At 47.8% G+C, this 17,048-nt stretch overlaps 1 protein-coding gene across 7 annotated transcripts in view; it reads right to left on the minus strand.

The window, feature by feature from the left end:
• The window catches only part of ptprsa (protein tyrosine phosphatase receptor type Sa), a 161,480-nt gene that overhangs the window by 73,635 nt on the left and 70,797 nt on the right, over window positions 1-17,048 (minus strand). For all 7 annotated transcript variants that reach the window (XM_048976255.1, XM_048976252.1, XM_048976253.1 and 4 more), the window contains exons 4-5: window positions 12,220-12,365; window positions 11,282-11,423 (exon numbers count right to left, since the gene is read on the minus strand). In XM_048976255.1, coding sequence (XP_048832212.1) covers window positions 11,282-11,423; window positions 12,220-12,365 — 288 coding nt within the window. The remainder of the gene's footprint in view (window positions 1-11,281; window positions 11,424-12,219; window positions 12,366-17,048) is intronic.

Genomic DNA, 17,048 nt, shown 5'->3' on the forward strand with positions numbered 1-17,048 from the left:
CTTGCTGGAACGGACAGGCATCACATTAAATACATTTGTATTCCAAACAGACCAAATTGGCCGGTGTTGAAAAACTCTGCCCAGCAGACATGTCAGGTGTTCCCGATTTGGTTAATGGCCTGTTTATTTCACCCCCACCATTTGCGCTTTTCATATTTCCTTAAAATTCCCCAGGACAAGCAACAGCCAGCTGCTCCGCGGTGCCGGTGAAAGCCTGACACTTGGCTGGCTCCGTCGGCGTGCGAGGCTGTTAAGTGGCACTAATAAGGCCGCTGTTTGAGAGGACCGTTCACAAGACGGTTGCCCGCGTCACCTTGGGTGGCAGCCGGCTCTGCGCTGAAGGGCTCTGCACGGGGCCCCAATCTGTCTCCTTACTTTTGGATACTAGAAGAGGAAACAATTTCTGCGTCCGTTCTCAGCAATTGTCTTTAATTGTGGTTTTCTGTGTGCCGAGTGTAAAGCCTTCGATTGGATATGCAGACTTATTGGTGAGACACGGCTGCAGAATAAAGGAGACGTGTTTTAACAATTACTGACGTACGAGGACCCTTCATCTTTCCCTTCTGCAAAAAACAGCACTTGTACTCACACAAAGCCATAAGTGACCCTAATCCTGGTTCAAATACATTTAATGTGTCTTCCTGTAAGGGAACATGGTCTACTGTCAAACGGGGATCACCTTGTTGATATCTACCTCTGAGTACACACATTGCTGATAAGAACTTCTAGATGAAACAAGGCCATATATTTTGAAACCAGACAAAAGCAGTTTTAATCATAACACTAGGCTGCTCTGTGTGCCATGTGACGACCCCCCCTTTACAGTCGTATTGTTGTACCACCCCCCCCACCCCCCAAAGAAACGATGGGATTTCTTCAGCTGATTAATCAGGCTCCTCCTTGTCGCAGTTTCCCTTAATTCAGTTTCCTTTCCCTCGCTATAAAAGGTATTGAGTTTTCATGCCAGAATTTTGATTGCTTGATTTCCTCAACGATTTCCAGACAAAGACTATACTCAAAAACCACTATGAGCAGTGATTTTTTTTGACACATTTTATTTACCACGTTCCTCGGCAGAACAATTTCCAGGCAAAGTATACTTCATACCGTGAAATAAATTTGAAAAGCGTGCCATAGATTTGCGAAACACATATATGTAGAGCGCAGGATGAATATGTCGTCCCATATGTCGTTTGGTCTTTCCTACGTTCATATTGTTTCAACACATTTCGTTGTTATTTGTTTTGTATTTGTTACATATATAATCTTTGTGACTGTTATGTTTTTTTTTTTTTTTTTTTAGAAAATTTGGGTTTTAGGGGTCTCTGGGGGGGGCATGGTAGTACAGTAGTTAGCACCGTTGCCTCACACCAGGGTTCAAGTCCCCCCACAATTCAAAGACATCTAGTTCTAAGGGAACATGGTCTACTGTCAAACTGGGATTACCCCCCCCACACACACACACAACTCAGAAGGACAAGCAGCTTGGAAAATGAATGAATGGGAGTGAGTGGCTCAATAGGCTAAGTCCCTGTATCTGTGGCCAGATTGTTGCTTCAAGCCCTAGCCTCACCAGAACATCCACATATCCATGGGCCCTTCAGCAAGGCCCTTAACCCTCAGCTCCCAGGGCCACTGCACAGTGGCTGACCCTGTGCTGCAGCCTGCAAGCTACAAAGAGCAAGATGGGGGTCAGCAAAGAGAAAAAATCCAATATACTAGTGCAAATAAAGGGCTTTTTATTTATCATTTATTCAAAATAATGGAAGCAGGTTTTTGACTTACATTCTTTTTGTTAATTGTAAATGTTTTTTTTAGTAATGCAAATCAAGGGACGGCTGTACCAAGAAGAGTAGGAGCAGAGAGGCTTTAGCTGAATGCCATGGAAAGACAGGAGACCGCAAGCAAACCACGAAGACACAGGAAAGCATCGTCACACCTGCACCCAGACAAACGGAAATTCAGCTGATTTGCACACCCAGCTGTTTGCACCCCAGGGGCGGTCGGTTTCATTTGCTTAGCATCCAAACTGAAAGCAACTCAATTAACATAATTGACAGTAAGGTTTGAAATTTGCCCAGATGTGGGGGGTCGGACAATGGCTTTGGAATGGGTGGTGTCAACACAAAGAACAGAAATGAGGGTGCAAACATAGGAAGGATAATAGTGAACTGCTGTAAACACCAAGGTGGCAGTTAGGGCAGGCTTTAAGCAGAAAAAAAGACAGTATATAAAAAGTGGAGCAGTGGAGCTGGGGAAAGATGTATTTCAAAATTGCAAGCATCAGAAGTATTAAAAACAATGTGAACATGTTGTATGCCTGTATATACCTGTCCCTATTATACCATCTGTTAGAATGTTTGCAGTGCAGTTAGAATTAGGGAGCTTAAAACGCGAACAGTATTACTGTATGTTCACATCTGACATACCAGGCCCAGGCCGAGTTGAGCAAGGCCTCCGGCGGGGTGAGGGTCTGGGGAGGGGGGAGATCTTCCGCCAGCTCAACGTGAACACAGAGTAGTTTAGCTCTGAGGTTAAAGGCTGTCTGTCAGCAGCCTGTGGTACAGTAGCCTGCTTGAGACAAATGTGTCCAGCACTCCTCTATGCTCTGTGGTCATCAGGACTGCTCTGTTTATGAGAGCCTGTTCAACAGGGAATCAGCGTGGGGTCGGCGGTGCAGGTGTTTGCGGGAACTGTGTCCCTGGCAGGGGACGTAATCAGAGCTAGGGTGGGCACTTTGGGGGAGTCGGCTGCCATAGAAACGACACCAGAAGCAGGCAAGTAATTGAAGGCAGCTCCTCTATCTCCTGCCCACAGATGAGGCAGCTCCAGAGCAGCTCTGGGGAGAGACGTCCATCTTTTGTTTATTCCTCCTACTAAAATGTCTAAGGTATATTCTGTATTGTGGAGGGGGGGGGTGCTGGTGAGGAGGAGGCCAGGGAAGGTGAAGCTGAACAAAGGACATAGAACAGTATTTCACAATCTGGTCCTCGGTGGCAGCCAGACATTCCACATTTTTGGTCCCTCCTAGCTCCCAGTTACAATGTGGACTGTCTGGTAAGGAGCTGGGATGGAGCAAAAATGTAAACTGGCTGGGGGTCCCCAAGGCCTGGGTTGAGAAACACTGTTCTAGACCAGCAATTCTCAACCCGCGGGTCATGACTTAAATTTGGGTAGCGGCAAGTTATGAAAGGAGTCACAAAGCAGAGTTGGAAATGTAATTTTAAAACCAGCAAGCTTCCATGCTGATCCACGATCAGATTTCCCAGCCCCAATCCTATAATTGACCTATATAAACGGGTCTTGGGCAAACCTTAACACAAAACTAGTGAACACTCAACCAATCCAAGAAGCCAAACCACAGATGCTTAATTTAAAATTCATGGCACATCCAGTTCAATTTGTGCGATAGGCATTGATACGTTAATTTAAACCTGTACTTGACAAAGGGTCGAGACTGAGCTAGCACGGAAAAATTTAGCGGTGCTAAAAAGTTGAGAACCACTGTTCTAGACTCCGTCTCTGATAGCCTTCATATAGTTTAATCACTGCAAGTGATGTTTTAGGAGCGAACCAATGAATCTGTCTGTAATAAAACCTTACAGTTTTTATTTTAACTGGCTCCTGCAGCACAGTTACAGAGGTATAAGTAGAAACTGGACTTCAAAATACCCCCCAGAACTCGGTGCAGATCAGGGGGAGCCCATGACTGTAATTCCTGAACAAGTAGCACAAAAACAAATGCAGTAAGCTAATATAATGAACATTAGTGTAAACCAGTGTTTCCCAATCCGGGCCTTGGGGACACCCAGTCTGTCCATGTTTTTGCTCCCTCCCAGCTCCCTGCCAGACAGTCCGTGGAACCCTGAGAACCGGATTGCGAAATGCTGGTGTCAACGTTATTGAGAACAGCCATCCCAGATATCACTAGCACCTACTATTGGGGGAATCATGCTACTTATGCATTATTGTGCCAGTTATTGTCTTAACTCTGTGTAATTACACTCCAGATCAAGGTCCAGCACCAACTGAGGGACAATCCTGCCGTGAACTGGGGGACAAGAAGCATGGCGATGTTTTGGGGAACAATGAGGAGAATATTGATTACCCAGAATGCAACCAGCCATAATGACAACAATGAGACCTGAGAGAGAGAGGCAACATCCCCAGCTTAAAAAGCTGCTTTGCTTCTGAATGACAACAAAAGGTGAGACACAATACTTGCTTTGTTCCTTGTAAATAAAACTGAGGAATTTGGAACAGTTTCAATGAGGAAGTGGGCTACTGACTCCTTCGGTAAGACTTAAGACAAAAACTTATAAACCATATCAGCCCGACTATGACAGGCACCAGTCCAAGTTGCACTTAATGCACCCAAGCCTAGCTGAACATGTACGTCTGTGAGTAGACACCAGCAGCAGCCTCCTACTGTAAATACATCACACTCAAGGAACAGATGTTACTTCTGCACGGTCCAGTGCGGAAGCTACAGGCTGCAGTGGCAGGCTGAGGCAGCGGCGATCGCACGCGACGTGCCCTTTAAAGACGACGACTTGGTTGTTCTTTATTATTAACAGCTGTTGCAGGGTCTATTGAGACGGTGGCAGGACTCTACAGGCAGAAGCTCTGTAATTGAGTCAATCTGTCTGCAGGGTAGACGTCACTCTCTCGGCCTCCATTCCTCTTTCCCTGTGTTCGTGGCCGGGAGATGGTGGATTGTGGAGGAGACCATTCTCTGAGAGACACTGGGGGCCTGCAGCTTTCGTGGGAAGCTATTTCGACAGCAGATAACTCACTGGGACAGAGGTTGTGTACAGCCTTACCACTTTTGCTTTTTTCTTCTTCTTCTTCCAACCAAGCATGACTGAACGTCAGCATGTGTGATGTCTTGCACTGTGATCCCTTCCCCCCTCTCCTGGCACCAGAGGACATGAACAGGTATGTCTGACATCTAACCCCCCCCCAGGCCCCAACAAAAGGCTTCTTAATTCATGAGGCTCAGGACCAGTCATCACTCTGGAGCTTCTGAGTCTCCAAAGTTTTTTTTCCCTCTTGTTTCTTTTCTTTTTTGAATGAACTTCCACTGTCATGCAGCAGAAGACTTGCTGAGCGGATGAGACATTTCCTGAAACTCCCCCCCCCCCCCCCCCCAACAATCTTACTTGACAATGATCTGGTAAAAGTATCTGATCTAGAGAATTTGATCACTATTCAAATCTCCCTGAGAGCTAGCAGAAAAACAGCAGTCAACCGCAGAACAAACGCAAAAACCCTTATCCCTGTATTGTGGGACTGAGATTCGACGGCTGACCCAGTTTGGTCAGCGCTACCCTGACTCTACAAAAGGCAGTAAGATCACAGTAGAAAAAATGTTCCAAACTTCTGACAGTCTACCGGCACTTTTCTGTCAACTTTTTCATCTCCCCTGGCTACCAGCTAGATGGGTCTGAGGTGGCTCTACTTGAACAGTCATTATGTGAATCAACGAGAGGCGTGAGGAAATCCAGCTGCTGCCAGACAGCTGACTTTTAGCCACTGATGAGCCCCATTCCCACAAATCACGGCTTATTAACGCTCTCTAGGTGGCGAGGATCAAAGAGCTGCTGGTGCTTCAGACCGACTGTATTTCTGAAGCTCAAATGGAGTCTGCAAGATGAAGGTTAGGCATTTTCATCGCTCCTGTAAGACAGAATACAGTGTGAGGGAGACACAATCTATGGCACAATGCAGCAGAAGGAAATGGAGTCCGTGGATGGGAAGGAAATGGAGTCCGTGGATGGGAAGGAAATGGATACCGTGGATGGGAAGGAAATGGAGTCCGAGGATGGGAAGGAAATGGAGTCCGAGGATGGGAAGGAAATGGAGACCAAGGATGGGAAGAAAATGGAGTCCGTGGATGGGCAGGAAATGGAGTCCGAGGATGGGAAGGAAATGGAGTCTGTGGATGGGAAGGAAATGGAGTCCGAGGATGGGAAGGAAATGGAGTCCGAGGATGGGAAGGAAATGGAGGATGGCTTATGATTTACTGGACCCTCTCTGTGCCAGTGGAGTCGTACTATAAAATCGAAATGTTCTTTTAATTTGTCTTTAGGGCTTCAGCTCTGCTCTCATAGTTTGCAAGAATCAAAAAACTGCCAGACTGACTGAAGCTTGTTGGAGGTTAAGTGGAGCAGTCACCATGGAGAATTCTCCAGACTGGGGGCCTGATGCTGAAAGGATGCTGCCACCAGGTTCCAAAAGCAAGTGAACATACAGTATATTGACAAAAGTATTGGGACACTAACTTGCTAGATGCTGGCACTCTAGGATCAAACTGCCCACCCCAGGTCTGCATGTACTGCTGTATGGCGTACGGTCATGCATTTCATGAATGAACTTTGCTTTAATTTAATGTGCCCTTATCGTAATGCGGTCAATTGCCCTGATTACATGAGAAAAACTGGACATTAATAATAATAATTCAGTCGGCTTGGACGGTCATTTAGCTGGTTTATTTGCAGTTCCCCACTGCACACTGAGTGCCGCCTTTTCCCGGTTTCTCCTCCTGAGTTTCCATAAACAATTTGGTAACCCCAGTTCCACTGAACTTCAGTTCACCTTCACTGGAGAACCCAGAGGAAACTCCAAGATGACGCAGAGAGAAAATGCAAACTCCACACACGGAGCCACGACAGAGACTCAAACCCTGGCCCCAGTGGTGCTAACCACTGCGCCGGCGTGCCACCCCTTCCCTAACCAGGTTAGTTTTTCTAACCCCTGTCCCCCTTGCTTATGAGGGTATAACCAAGCTCTGTCCACCAGTAAATGAATCTGGGTTTCATCAAACTGCAGTATGTCCCCCGGCCAGCTGGGTCATGCATTGGGGTATAGCTACCAAAGAAAAACATTCATTAGCAGTAGACACCAGGGAATCAGTCAGTAGAGGCAGAGTTGCGCACACATGCACATATACATGAACAGCTCTTCAACAGCAAATTCAGAGCACTTTATAATCACACCTTCAATCAAAGCAGTTACCTGCATGCACAAAGCCCGTTTGCACGACATGGCATCCTACACATGTATCATCATCGCATGTCTCTGGGATGGAGATTAACGAGGCTGCACTAGTTGCAGTAAAATATAAATTTGCCGCATTATGTCCCAGACATTTCCTGGTATTTAAAAATGTCTTTTTCTTGGTAGGAAATCTTGTTCCTTGAAGAGGCAGTGTTTGGTACATCTCCTCTACAATGACGCCAGTTCAGACATTCAGTTTTTTATTTATTTTTTAACATTCTCTGCTTTAAATAGGCATCCGTACAGCAGAAGTCTGATTTTTCAACCTGCTAACTGCTGGATGAATGTCAACAGCTCTCAGCGATATCCTCAGCTGTCCGTGTTGTTTGTGTGCTTGCGGAGTGAGACTACAAAACCTACCGGAGGCACGGTGCCCGCTTACAGGCCCACGTCAATTGCCCACTGGGGATGCTACCTTAGCACCACGACCCTCCACCTGCATGCAGCCACGCCTAAGCAACGGCAGGAATAAGAAGCACATTCCCCCCAGCTGGGCCTGCCAGCTCTCTAATGCACTCGGGCTTTCCGGAGGAATACGGTGGGGACAATCACAGTCCACTGCTCCAAATCACTCACAACAGGCTTTACACGCATCCAGTAATACCCAGAAGCCCCTGGGGCAGGGAGCACAGGGTCTCCTCTCTTCTGCGCCAGGGGCTTCGGGCCCAGCTGCTGGCTGATGCTTTTGCTGAGTCTGCTGCTTTTAACTTGTTAGCATTTATTGTCTGACGTCCAGTAAAGTGCGGCTGACACACGGCATTGTTTCATTAACAAGGGTCTGACTCGCTTCCAGCTGCAGACTGCGCGGAGCAGCCAGCTTGATTTATGACGAGTGATCTGTGGAAAATTTCATAAAATATTTATAAAGGTTCTTGAGTTACATTTTCTTTGAAAAAAATCACAGGGACTATAATGAATAATTGCTTTTTGTTTAAAAAGACAAAAAATAAGACTAAAAATACATAAAATATAACTAACTCATGCCAGGCATCTGCCATGACGCTCACTCTTTCTGACTCTCACGCTCTCTCAGGAAATCTTACAGCAGATCTGTATTATTCCACTATAAACCTAAAATTAGCTACATCCAAAGCATTGGGATGCATTTACAAACACTACAGACTATTTACAAGTGAATAAAACTCTTACATACATGTAAATGCATGTGAATGTGCGTGCAGACTTGTGTCAAATCGAAGATCTCACTTCCAGCCTGCTGACCGAAGCTGGTCACCCTGATGTGGTGAAGACGCTGCAGCACACCCCTCCGTTTCCAAGCTGTACGTAATTAGCAGTGATCGAGCCCCCACCCCTGGTTGTCCCCAAGCATTCTATGCTTCTACGCTAACAGGCCTTGTGGACAGGGCTCAGGCTCCAAGGCTCAAAGGTGACTAATGCTACCCTGCGTAGCGTCTCTATATTCGCTCCAGTACTGCATCTCTAAGCAGCCTGGCCATTTGGCAGAGGCACGCGAGCGGGCGGGACGTGCAGGATGGTTCATGGGAATCGGCGCTATCGAGTGTAAACCTCTGTTTTTAACAACATGAGTCAGAGGGCTGAAGCTTCTTCACAGAGGGGGCCGAACAGGAAGCCGCCATGTTTTACTGCTGCCTGATTAGTGAGTTGATTTTGTAACAGATCGATACAACCGTCCAGTAGAATTTAGTTTAAAATATTTTCCACGTATATAGAGTGTATAAATTCCTCAGACGTATACTAATAGCGCTCTTTGTGGGATTTGAACCAACGTGGGGCCTTGTTAAAAAATCCAGTTCCTTAACATTTAAGTAGAGCTTGGCTTTTCAGTAGCTATACACACCTAGGCAGAGGCACTGTAGGGCTGTCAGGACTCTGATGTGACCAGCTGGCTCCAGCAGAACCAGCTGAAGGTGTGCTGGGTGGGGGGGGGGGTGCAGTGTCACGGCCAGTCTGTCACACTCAGCGAGCGGGCAGCTGGGGGCACCCAAACCTGGGCTGCTGTTTGTGTTGGTCTGAAGTGTGCGCAAGAACTGGGGTGGGGATGGGGGTGGTGGGGGGGGTGACTGTCTGCCAGGACTGGCATGTAATCTCAGTCAGCGAGCCACCGGAGAATCGAGCTGAAGCATCCAGAAATTCTCAGAGTAAGGACCTTCGCTACCGGCAGGAAGCTCATTTCAGCCGGCACGCAAGAATATTCCCGCATTCCGGAACCTATTTTTCGTTTTGGTACCACCTTACGGAAAATAAAAAAGAGACAGAGAGAAGACGGAACATTTACTAGGCTGCGCTTGCTAGGGATGGAAACTGTGGCGGTAAAGAAACCATTACAGACTTACTGTAATATTACATACCATGATTGTCATTCTTATGGTTTAATAACATCGCTGTCATATGCCGTACTTCTGTAATGGTTTACAGCTTTTCACAGCCATTTTTACTGGGACGGGGAAACAGGAAAGTGGGAGTCAAAGAGGAGGCTAAGAGGGATAGAACGACAGAGAGGAAGAGGAGATAGGAAGAAACAATAAATGTGAGAGGCACCGCTGCAGGTGTGGCCGGTGTGTAGGGGTGTCTGTCTCGACACACTCTGGAGACGCTGGGATGTGTTAATAAGGCAGATGGCACATCTTAGGGCTCCAGCTCCGGGCAGAAGGTTCCAGAAAACCATGGCCAAATAAAAGGCAAAAAATGGGCGAAGCCGTCTGCTTCTCGGGCTACTGGCCGGAGACTCACGCGTGCAGAGCAGCGAGGGGCAACCTGGGGGGGGGGGGGGGGGGGGGGCTGCAGAAAGTCCCGGAGGTGCAGGAGCTGCCCTGCCTAAAACGGCCCCCATTTACGACGAAATCGGCCCCATCTGCCCACGTCCGCACTTGCCTGCATGTTGATACTTTCATGTCCTCATGTGGCAGAGCCTCGGTTTGTGTGTGAATCTCCGACCAAATGTCCCCCACAATGTAATTAAAGGCTGTTTTTTTTTGTCGTTGTGGGAACCATTTTCCAGGTCCCCACAAAGATGCTAATTACACCCCTGTGTCTTTGTGATTGTGTGTGTGTTTGTGTGTGCGTGCGCGTGTGTGTATGTGTGTGCACACGGCCCCCTCTCACCGTCACAGTGCTCCTTCCCCCCCTTGTTTTGCAGCCCCACCCATGCCCCTGGGCACCGTCCCCAGTCCGGGGCGCTTGGCCGAGAGGGAGCGGTGACGAAAGCCCCAGAGCAGATGGGCGCGATGTGATTCTCCCGGAGCCCGGCCGGCACGTCTTACGCAGCCACGCAGCCCGTGCCAAATCCCAGATTTCCATGTAAAGCTGGGTTCTGTACAATAACTCTCGGCTTGGTCCGCAGCCCAGGCTGGAGCTCATGGGCCACCAGGCCCGGCATTCGGCTGAGGCAGATGGCGAGGGCAAGTAAATATACAAAGGAGGGGAAGCCATACATTTGGGTGAGAGCTTATCCATACAGCGCATGACCTGGGGCCCGGCCAGCCCAGAGGGCGGGGGGATGTTCCGCACACTTTCCCCTCCGCCCCCTGCCCCGCCCCCCGTCCCCACTGGGCCGGTCGTGCCAAAGCTTCAGGAGGACAGACCCCAGCACTCCGGACTGTCTCAGGAGGCACAGCTGAAGGTACGACGTCACACTGCTGAGCCGCGGAGGCGTCAGGGGCACGCGGCGCGAATCGGGGCACAGAGCGGGCAGGGCATGTGCCGGACACTGCGTTCACTGTCACACCCCCCCCCCCCCCCCCCCATCCCACCCGCACGCCACGACTCGAATCTCTGTGAGCGCCAGCGTCATTTCAAAATGTGGTCCAGTAGCTAAATCTGGGTCTCTGATCTTGCTAAGGGTGACACTTTCTGCCATTGATTTATACAGCGGGGAGGCCGCGGATCACTGAGAGACGTCAGCATTACTGGGAAACGCAAAAAGGTGTGGCTGTTTCCAGGGAGGGGCAGGTTTCGGGGACCACACCTCTCCACTCAGAGAGCTGAGTGAAACGTGTGGGAGAGAGGCAGAGGAAATGGTCCGGCTCTGGTGGGTTTACCTATTGCTTGCATAGCTTAGAGAGGAAAACATGTATCTTTCTGTTGCTTCGTTTGACATCCTGCTGTGTTAAATAAAATCCCCAGTCCAATCCCCCACTGTGCCACCGATCTGCCCGCCTGCTCAGAAATTCCCATAATACATGTTGTAAGGTTTATGTTCACGTCCAGCTTAATCCGAGAATGACGACGGACAGAAACTAACCTCTGATGATTGACAGCCTGGCGTTGACGGTCACGTCGCCTTCGCTGTTCTCCGCCACGCACTCGTAGATGTTCTCGTCACGCGGAGCCCGCAAGGGCTGGATGCGAAGGACGGCTCCTGCGCCCTCATCAAACTCGATTGTCTGGGAAAAAGCAGGACAAAAAGGGATTGAGGAACGCGGGCCAGTGGACGCCTGCGGCGTGGACTGTACTGCTGGCCGGCTTTCGGTTACCATCGCGTGATCAGTCTATGCCTGGAAGTTCAGTTGGTCTTCAAGAGTATTTTACAAAAGTACCATAAATGGAAGCAAAATACGGCCCGCGGTCCAACAGCCTCCTCAGCTTTTATCATACTAAAACACAAAAATAATTAACTTGTTTATCTCCATAATGCTTTTGTCTCTTCTGTGTGAGCGTTCCATCTTCCTGAAACATCGTGAGCGCTGGGAGTTTAAGGGAGTTTTAATTAAAGCATGGTGAACATCAATCAAGGCGTTACGCTTCCCATCTGTGCCCCAACAATGAAAAACAACAAGCAAAACTCATAAATTAAGTACAGCTCATTTACATGGAAACAGATAGCAGCTGGCTGCCGCTCCAAATCTATAAGGCCTCAAAGTGGCACCACACTATGACACGTTAATTTCAAGTGACTGAAAAAGGGTCTGTGGTGGGGAGTTCAGATCCAGAGAGGATAAATCCAGACCATGATTTTGTTCCAACCATCCAGTTGAATACTCTATTTGTTCCACTTTATATTCAACTGGTTGGTTGCAACAAAATCTTGGTCTGGCCTTTTATTATTCAGACCTGAACTACCCACCTGTGAACAGGGCAAATTGAGATGGTATTATTGTCCCGTCTCTGGTTACAAAGCCCATTTATTTGGCTGTCATGTATGCGAGGGGTGGAGCAGGCTGCAGAGCGGGAGCACCTCACCTCGATGCGCTGTGAGTTGACCTTCTTTCCTTTCTTGTTCCAGCTCACGCGCGGCTTGGGGTCGCCCGTCGCCTGACACACGAAGGAGACCACGCCGCCGGACACGCCGATCTGGTCGACGGGGGCCTTCGTGAATCTGGGCGGAGCTGCGGGGGAAAGCGAAGTATGTCAGAGCGTAGCAACCCAGGTGAACGCCGAACACAGGGCTGATAGCGGGGGAGGGGGGCCGGGAAGCTCCAGAGACCCTCATCTGCGTAATCGGGTGCGGCGGCGCTGCCCAAAACCCAGGCAATGAGACAAGTTCCGGGGCTGCTTGTGTAAATAAGAACTGCCACTGTAATCACGTGTCTGTAATTACCCTGCAGCTCACATGCTGATGTCAACATGAATAATGGAAGAAAGAAAGAAAATACTGCAGCCCCTGTTTCCCCGCTCTTGTAATCAAACTGAAGCCTAACCCTCATTCTGTGGGGGGATGTTAATATATCAGAATGTATAATATATAAGTATACATTTCAGCACCATCACACTGTACTGGAAATTTCAGTGGGAGGGGATTATACGAGTAAATAATGTTGTACACGACAATGAATGTATACACAGATACATACAGGAATATGCAGCTCTGGAACAAATTAAGAGCCCACCCCATATTTTTAAAACAATCTACGTTTGTAAATCCTGGTTTAATCCTGGTTATGTTGCGTGAAGGCTACGCTGAGCAGCAGGTTCAAAATTTCTAAGAGAGCAGTACACAAGGATAAGGTGGGGATGACCTCAAACCAAGCAGGTAATTGATGGAAGTGACATTCTAATGTCGGAGATGACCACTCACATATCCACGTATTCGCGTTTCTCATGAATCGGAGGATGACACCAAGTGACCTTCAAAGGGAGTGGGAAACATTAAGTGGTGTGAAGTGCACTGCTAGGACAGTGTGTATGAGGCTCCTAGAAGCAGGACTGAGGTCCCATAAAAGAAGGAAGAAGCCCTTTATTAACGGGAAACAGGGAACAACCAGGCTGCAGTTTGCAAACAAATGAATATACTATTCACAGGCACACACCCTTAAATTGAGAAATGAGTGAAATCAAAAATGCTGCTGTGATCATTTTATATTATTCAGAACTACATAATCATAGCACATGTGTGTGCTGTGTGTTTACCGTTGTTTCCCTAAGTACGATTTTCCCAAGACACAAGAAGGCCTGAAAGGGAACTTTCCCAGGGAAATCTTCACCTTCAAGATGGTGACAAAAACATGACAGAGAGGGAATAGGGCTACGATAAATACAATGGAAGACGCGTGAAGAAGATGGAGACATTTTTGACAGGAAGTTGAAGGCATTCTTTATGCTCCACAAACTGGCACAACTCATAACCTAGTAGGTGAAACATATCAAACATGCACACATCAGCACCATTTTCATAGAAACCATGACGTCATTCTTGCTTTCTTTATGACTGACAAAGGTCTTTCAAGACTCCGGAACATCTTACACAGACTACTGTAGCTCTATTGCAAACAGCTAACGGTGAACAAATTTCTTGGGGCAGAAGGAATACTCTCACTTACTTATATGTATATAAAATGTGTATACTCACCAATCTTTGAAAGACATAGCAAAAGTACGATTTTGAGACATCGCAAAGTCGCTCTCCACAATGGCTGAGCACACATGACATTTTTAAACTTTCCTGGTGATATTTATTTAAATGTATTAGCAATTCCGATTTGGAGTATGCTTCGGCTAGACCTCATTTACAGGTCCAACCCGTAAAAACGACTCCGAAATGTCTCCAAAACATGGGCACAGTGGCAGCCTCAAACATCCTGGATGTTGGCTTAAGCTACATCTCTCACTTTATTTATAGCATTTTTCTGTTTTGTAAACCTGCCTAGTACAGGATTATTATCATTAAGAAAAAAATTTTTGTAAAACAAAACATTTCTGTAAACTGAAATAAAATATGAAAATAAGATAAACTACAATTAAACGAAAATGGTAAATATTGCTTCCCGAAACTGAAAGAAAATAAAAACAAATGTCAAGTATACTTTCACTACCAATTTTAAATAAAATTTAGCTATTACTGATTTGTTTATTTTTGGCTATTATTATTAATATCTGGAGTATTTTTGCCCATTTTGTAGACATTAGTACCTAATCAGCACTGTGTATTCACGCTGGATTTCAAATGAAAATTGAAAATCATATAAAAATGAAATCTAAAAAAAATCTAAACTATAACAACACTCAGACTAAAGCTGGGTTCCCAACAGAATTTGCTGGGAGAGGGGTCCTGCAATTTGACTGCTACCAACTACCTTCCACCAGTGGCAATAGGCAGTTAACCTGGGCTTCTACTGGAAGAAAAAATGGTGGCTTTGGGCACCATGTCAAGAGCTGTGCTGTTAAAGAGGCCAGCACTGTTTCATGATCACGATGAATTTGCTTCGATATGAGTCAGGCGACCACTGACCAGCGTCCAAGTCCCTCTCCGTCCGCACCTCACGTTCCAGTCACTCTCTAAATGAATCCGTTTGCTGCGTTTCACAGATAAGCCCAAATATGAGATTTATCTGGCAGGTGGATGGCGAAGCAGGTGGAAACATAAAGCACCACGGATAACCTGACTATGCAGATACCACAGCGACAGGACTGAGCGATAGGCAAGGGGACCCACACATGACCGGCACGTGGCCAGCACGCGGTCCGCACATGACCTGCACACAGCCAGCACGCGGTCCGCACACAGCCAGCACGCGGTCCGCACACAGCCAGCACGCGGTCCGCACATGACCTGCACGTGGCCAGCACGCGGTCCGCACACAGCCAGCACGCGGTCCGCACACAGCCAGCACGCGGTCCGCACATGACCTGCACGTGGCCAGCACGCGGTCCGCACACAGCCAGCACGCGGTCCGCACACAGCCAGCACGCGGTCCGCACATGACCTGCACGCGGCCAGTACGCGGTCCGCACACAGCCAGCACGCGGTCCGCACACAGCCAGCACGCGGTCCGCACATGACCTGCACGTGGCAAGTACGCGGTCCGCACACAGCCAGCACGCGGTCCGCACACAGCCAGCACGCAGTCCGCACATGACCTGCACGTGGCCAGCACGCGGTCCGCACACAGCCAGCACGCGGTCCGCACATGACCTGCACGTGGCCAGCACGCGGTCCGCACACAGCCAGCACGCGGTCCGCACATGACCTGCACGTGGCCAGCACGCGGTCCGCACACAGCCAGCACGCGGTCCGCACATGACCTGCACGTGGCCAGCACGCGGTCCGCACACAGCCAGCACGCGGTCCGCACATGACCTGCACGTGGCCAGTACGCGGTCCGCACACAGCCAGCACGCGGTCCGCACACAGCCAGTACGCGGTCCGCACACAGCCAGTACGCGGTCCGCACACAGCCAGCACACGGTCCATCAACCCTTGATGGTCCTTAACCTGCGTTTGCACCGATAACGTTGTTTGGCGCCAGCCATCAGGTTCATGAAACTGAATTTTCGTAGTTTAACAAGTAAAGTAATATGCCAACAATGCAAAGGCCTTTGGTTCAAATCTCAAGCCAAACACATTAATCATGTGGAATAAATGAATGAAATGTAAAAATTCAGTATATATCTCCATTTGTGAAAAATTCACTTATTTCTGACCTCTTCATTAATATGACAAATATTGTAAAATCATAATTATATGATGAAAATGATAATTACATCAAATTTAATGTTATAATCAATATGGACCTTTTCACAGCATAGGAAAGGGGCCATTATCAAGGAAGCCAGGAATGTTGATGAACAAAGAGCGACCCATTAGCGATGTCAGCGTCTGACCAGGAGAAAGTGGAAAGAAAAGGCCACTTGTCATCCGTCTTGGTTAAAATAGGCACCTTTCACAGCTGATAGGAGCTTATTTGCAGTGTGAAGGGGCACATTTTACGGTATTTTGGGGGCCATTTTCCTGCATGTTGTCCTTTTTCACATAGACACAATGAACCCCAATTACAGCCTTTGAATTAGATGGATTTCGGTCTGCAGAGAAATGTTTGAACAAAAGTTGAAAGTGGCGCCCATTTCAACACATTGGAAAGCTTCTCTGGAATAAAATCTCATCCCTTTCACGCCAAGGTCAAAACAAATAATTACTCCACAAAAAAAAAAATCCCAGATGACGTCATGGCTTTTCACTGAATGCATTCCATTTATGAATTATGTTTTTCCCGCAGATCGATAAAGGACGTCCATCTATAATTAAATTGCGCAGCAGGTGAGCTCACTCCAAACGTCACTTTTAAATGGTACCCTCTAATACAGCTGGATACTCCACTGAGCCCATTTTAGGACGGTCCTGAGTGCCACCAGAGAGTGACAGCTGAATGACAAACAAGAAAAAATATGTATATACCCGCACACTGCTTACGCTCATATTGTAAAGTCACAATTCCTCTATCGTCTTTTTCCGTGTCATTCTCAGGGTTGACCTTGACTTTATCCATCGCTATGGAAACCTGCCATCTCTTCTTGTCCTGTCCCCATCCCCTCTTAAATACGCACGCAGGATTTGCAATGAGGCTCTAATCCTTAAGAGAAAGCATCGGTCTCAATAAGCAGGGAGTGAATCACGACGAACAAGAACGAACTGTCGGAAAAGTCGTAACCTGTCCTCTACGGGTGCAAAACTGAAAAAGGTTAAGAGTGAAGTGATGAAAATGACACAATAAGTTTCCCTCAGTAAACAACAGCCAGAATGTCAGGCTGGAAGGTGGGTCTTCGTTTGGCTTCTAGACAGCTTCCTAAGGGGTAGC

The sequence above is a fragment of the Brienomyrus brachyistius genome, chromosome 15 (assembly GCF_023856365.1).
Source record: "Brienomyrus brachyistius isolate T26 chromosome 15, BBRACH_0.4, whole genome shotgun sequence".
Classification (NCBI taxonomy): Eukaryota; Metazoa; Chordata; class Actinopteri; order Osteoglossiformes; family Mormyridae; genus Brienomyrus; species Brienomyrus brachyistius.